The 2,614-nt window shown below is 47.7% G+C and overlaps 1 protein-coding gene across 1 annotated transcript in view; it reads left to right on the top strand.

Annotated features, from left to right (window-relative positions):
- kiaa0586 (KIAA0586 ortholog) overlaps positions 1 to 2,614 on the top strand; it is a 19,389-nt gene that overhangs the window by 6,633 nt on the left and 10,142 nt on the right. The window contains exons 6-9 of the mRNA XM_015374927.1: positions 1,032 to 1,216; positions 1,297 to 1,421; positions 1,497 to 1,684; positions 1,751 to 1,904. Of these exons, the coding sequence (XP_015230413.1) occupies positions 1,032 to 1,216; positions 1,297 to 1,421; positions 1,497 to 1,684; positions 1,751 to 1,904 (652 nt within the window). The remainder of the gene's footprint in view (positions 1 to 1,031; positions 1,217 to 1,296; positions 1,422 to 1,496; positions 1,685 to 1,750; positions 1,905 to 2,614) is intronic.

The raw sequence follows: 2,614 nt of genomic DNA, 5'->3' as shown, positions 1-2,614 counted from the left end.
CTCAAACGTTGTGGGCGGGACTAAGTTCGGAATGGCACCCAGGCTAGAGAAGTTCACCCTCACAGAGCTTTTTTTTGTGGAGTCTGAAGGGTTAGAATAGCAGCGGCGTAGCCAGAAAATTGTCATAGCGGTGCCCAGGCAGGGACCAATGTACATCAAGGGGCGTTCAAAAGCGGAAAGGCGCCAGATCCTCAGAGTCAATCTACTGTTCTCCAATCAGTATTGATCTCAAATATTAAAAATGGACTAGATTTCTTTCAGCTTTGAATTCTGGGGTGAACATGTATTTGTTTTCAGTTTTTACTTGGATTTGTGGAAAAATGTTAACTATATTTTTAAAAATAACTGTTCTGAATATTATTGATATTTATTTAAACTAATACCTACATTACATGGACTTAATGGCTGGTTATCCTCCCGCAGCAGTGTGTCGCAGGTATGACGCAGATATCTTTGATTTACGCCCAATTTGAAGCGTTATTTATCTAAATGACATCGATGACTCTTAGATGACTGCAGATGTTCATAACTTTCTGTTCAGAGGGGAACTAGTTAAAAATATCCACAGGGGTGGCCAGTGATTGGCTAAGGGGGGCCATGATCACCCCGGGCCCCCATCATTAGCTCCGCCCCTGTGAAATAGAGCTCAAAAACAGAAAGTTTGGTTCTGCTCACAGCGAATCCTTTCTGTGATTTTCAGTTATTTCTTCTTAAAATAAGTGCATTTTGTCTTGAAATTGGGAATTGTTCCATTCTTTGCCAATGGAACAAGATCCTTTACATAAAAAAATTAAAACTAAAAAAATAATTAAAATAATAATAAAAAAATTGCGTTGTCTTATTGAAGTTTTTAATTTCATTGGCAAATCATCTTATTTACCTGGTTAGATTAAGAGTAAATACACTTAATTTAAGATATTTTTACTTATTTCTAGATCGTTTTTGCAGTGCAGAAGTTTTTTTTTTTTTTTTTTTTATGGAGAAAACAACTTTTAATCTGGGGAAGGTGGTTAAAAGGTTCTCCTCTCCAGGAAGAGAACAGTGAGGTGGGAGAGGAGGCCGTGGTGTTGGAGGGACGCCCGTCTCCAGGTCCGGTCCGGTACCACAGCCCCGCCTTCCCACCTAGAGCCCCCTCCCCCCGCCGTGCTGAGAAAGGGGCCCCTGCGGTTACCAGCGGCCCTCGGCGGGATGTCTTGGAGGACCGGCTGGTGGAATGGTGCGACTGGGTCTGGGCTTCACCTCTGTGGGTTCTGCTGATTCTGCTCTGTGTGACTCTGCTCCTGTTGTTCTGTTTAGGGTGGAGCAGCAGCTGATGTCTAGGATGATTGCTGACATGTACTCCCGGCCCCCACCTGATCCCGCCCAGAATGACTCCACGGACCAATCGGAGCTGGAGGAGCAGAGTCTCACGTCAGACATCGGTAGTTTGGACCAAACTCTTCTTGCCCTTTATTTCAGAACTTGTGCAGAACTTCTCATGTCCGTCTCGTCTGCAGTGGAAGCGGCAGGAGGAGGAGGTCTGCAACTCTTTGTAGACTCCAACATGTCCGTGGACTCGGCGTTAATTAGGCAGCTGGTTAACGAGGTTCTGAGTGAAACTGTGGCCCAGATGCTGAACCGCACAGATGCGGCTCCAGAGCCAGAAGTGGAAGCAGCTGAATCACAGCGTAACGAGGAAACGGAGGTAAAGAAAATCCCTCAGCTCTCTGACCACCCACCAGCTTCTGTCTGACCTCGCCGTGTTTCTTAGCAGCCGCCGGCCCCACTGGTTCCCACTCCGGTCCCAACGCCTCCACCCAGTGGGCCCCAGCCCAGCAGAGAGAGCCCCCCTGCAGCCACGCCTCCTCCATCCACACCACCCAGCCCAGTTATCCTGGAGTCTGCGGAGCCCGTCCCTACAGCAGGTCCGCAGCAGCAGATGTTCTGATCCAAACAATCAGATCAGATGTTGGTTTACTGCCTGAACTTGTTTCATTCAGGAGCAGAACTTGTGAAAATTAATCCCCTCATTCATTCTGATCAGGATTCCTCTGATTTCAGCACCAAATAACCAGAGGTGGCCAGTCCAGATTCAGAAAATTGAAGGTCTGCATAGAGACCCTCTCCAACCGTTAGCATTTCCAGCTCTGCAGCTCAGACGGCCCAGATCGTTGCTCCTACCTCTGACTGCTTCATCATTCATGGAGTCAATGTGGTTAGAAGTCTGGACTCCTGGCAGCCTTCAGTCATTAGGGGAAGGAAACTAACATGGAGGATTCTGGTCTAATAGGTCTACAGCCTTATGCTACGTTCAGCCCGCACGCTGCAAAGGCAGCAGAAGCAGCTAGTTTACATGCAAAATCAATGGTTGACGAGCATCAAGGCTGAGCAAAAGGTCCTGCAGCTGAAGCAGCGCCTCACGAGCTTCTCAGCATCTGACGTGCATCATGTGCTGCACAAGCAGCAGCGCCTGAAGTTGGAAAAATGTAACTTTAGCTGCTGGATGCGCCACATCAACCAATCAGAGAAGCTGATCTGGGAGCTGGCAGGGAGACAGACACAGCACTGCTGATGCAGAGCGCTATGATCGCTCCTCTGTTTATTAACGCCTAAATGAACCTAAAATGTAGAAACC

The sequence above is a fragment of the Cyprinodon variegatus genome, unplaced genomic scaffold, assembly GCF_000732505.1.
Source record: "Cyprinodon variegatus isolate N-32 unplaced genomic scaffold, C_variegatus-1.0 Scaffold110, whole genome shotgun sequence".
Classification (NCBI taxonomy): domain Eukaryota; kingdom Metazoa; phylum Chordata; class Actinopteri; order Cyprinodontiformes; family Cyprinodontidae; genus Cyprinodon; species Cyprinodon variegatus.
Note: the sequence above shows the minus strand (reverse complement) of the source record. Positions and strands in the feature narration are given on the sequence as shown.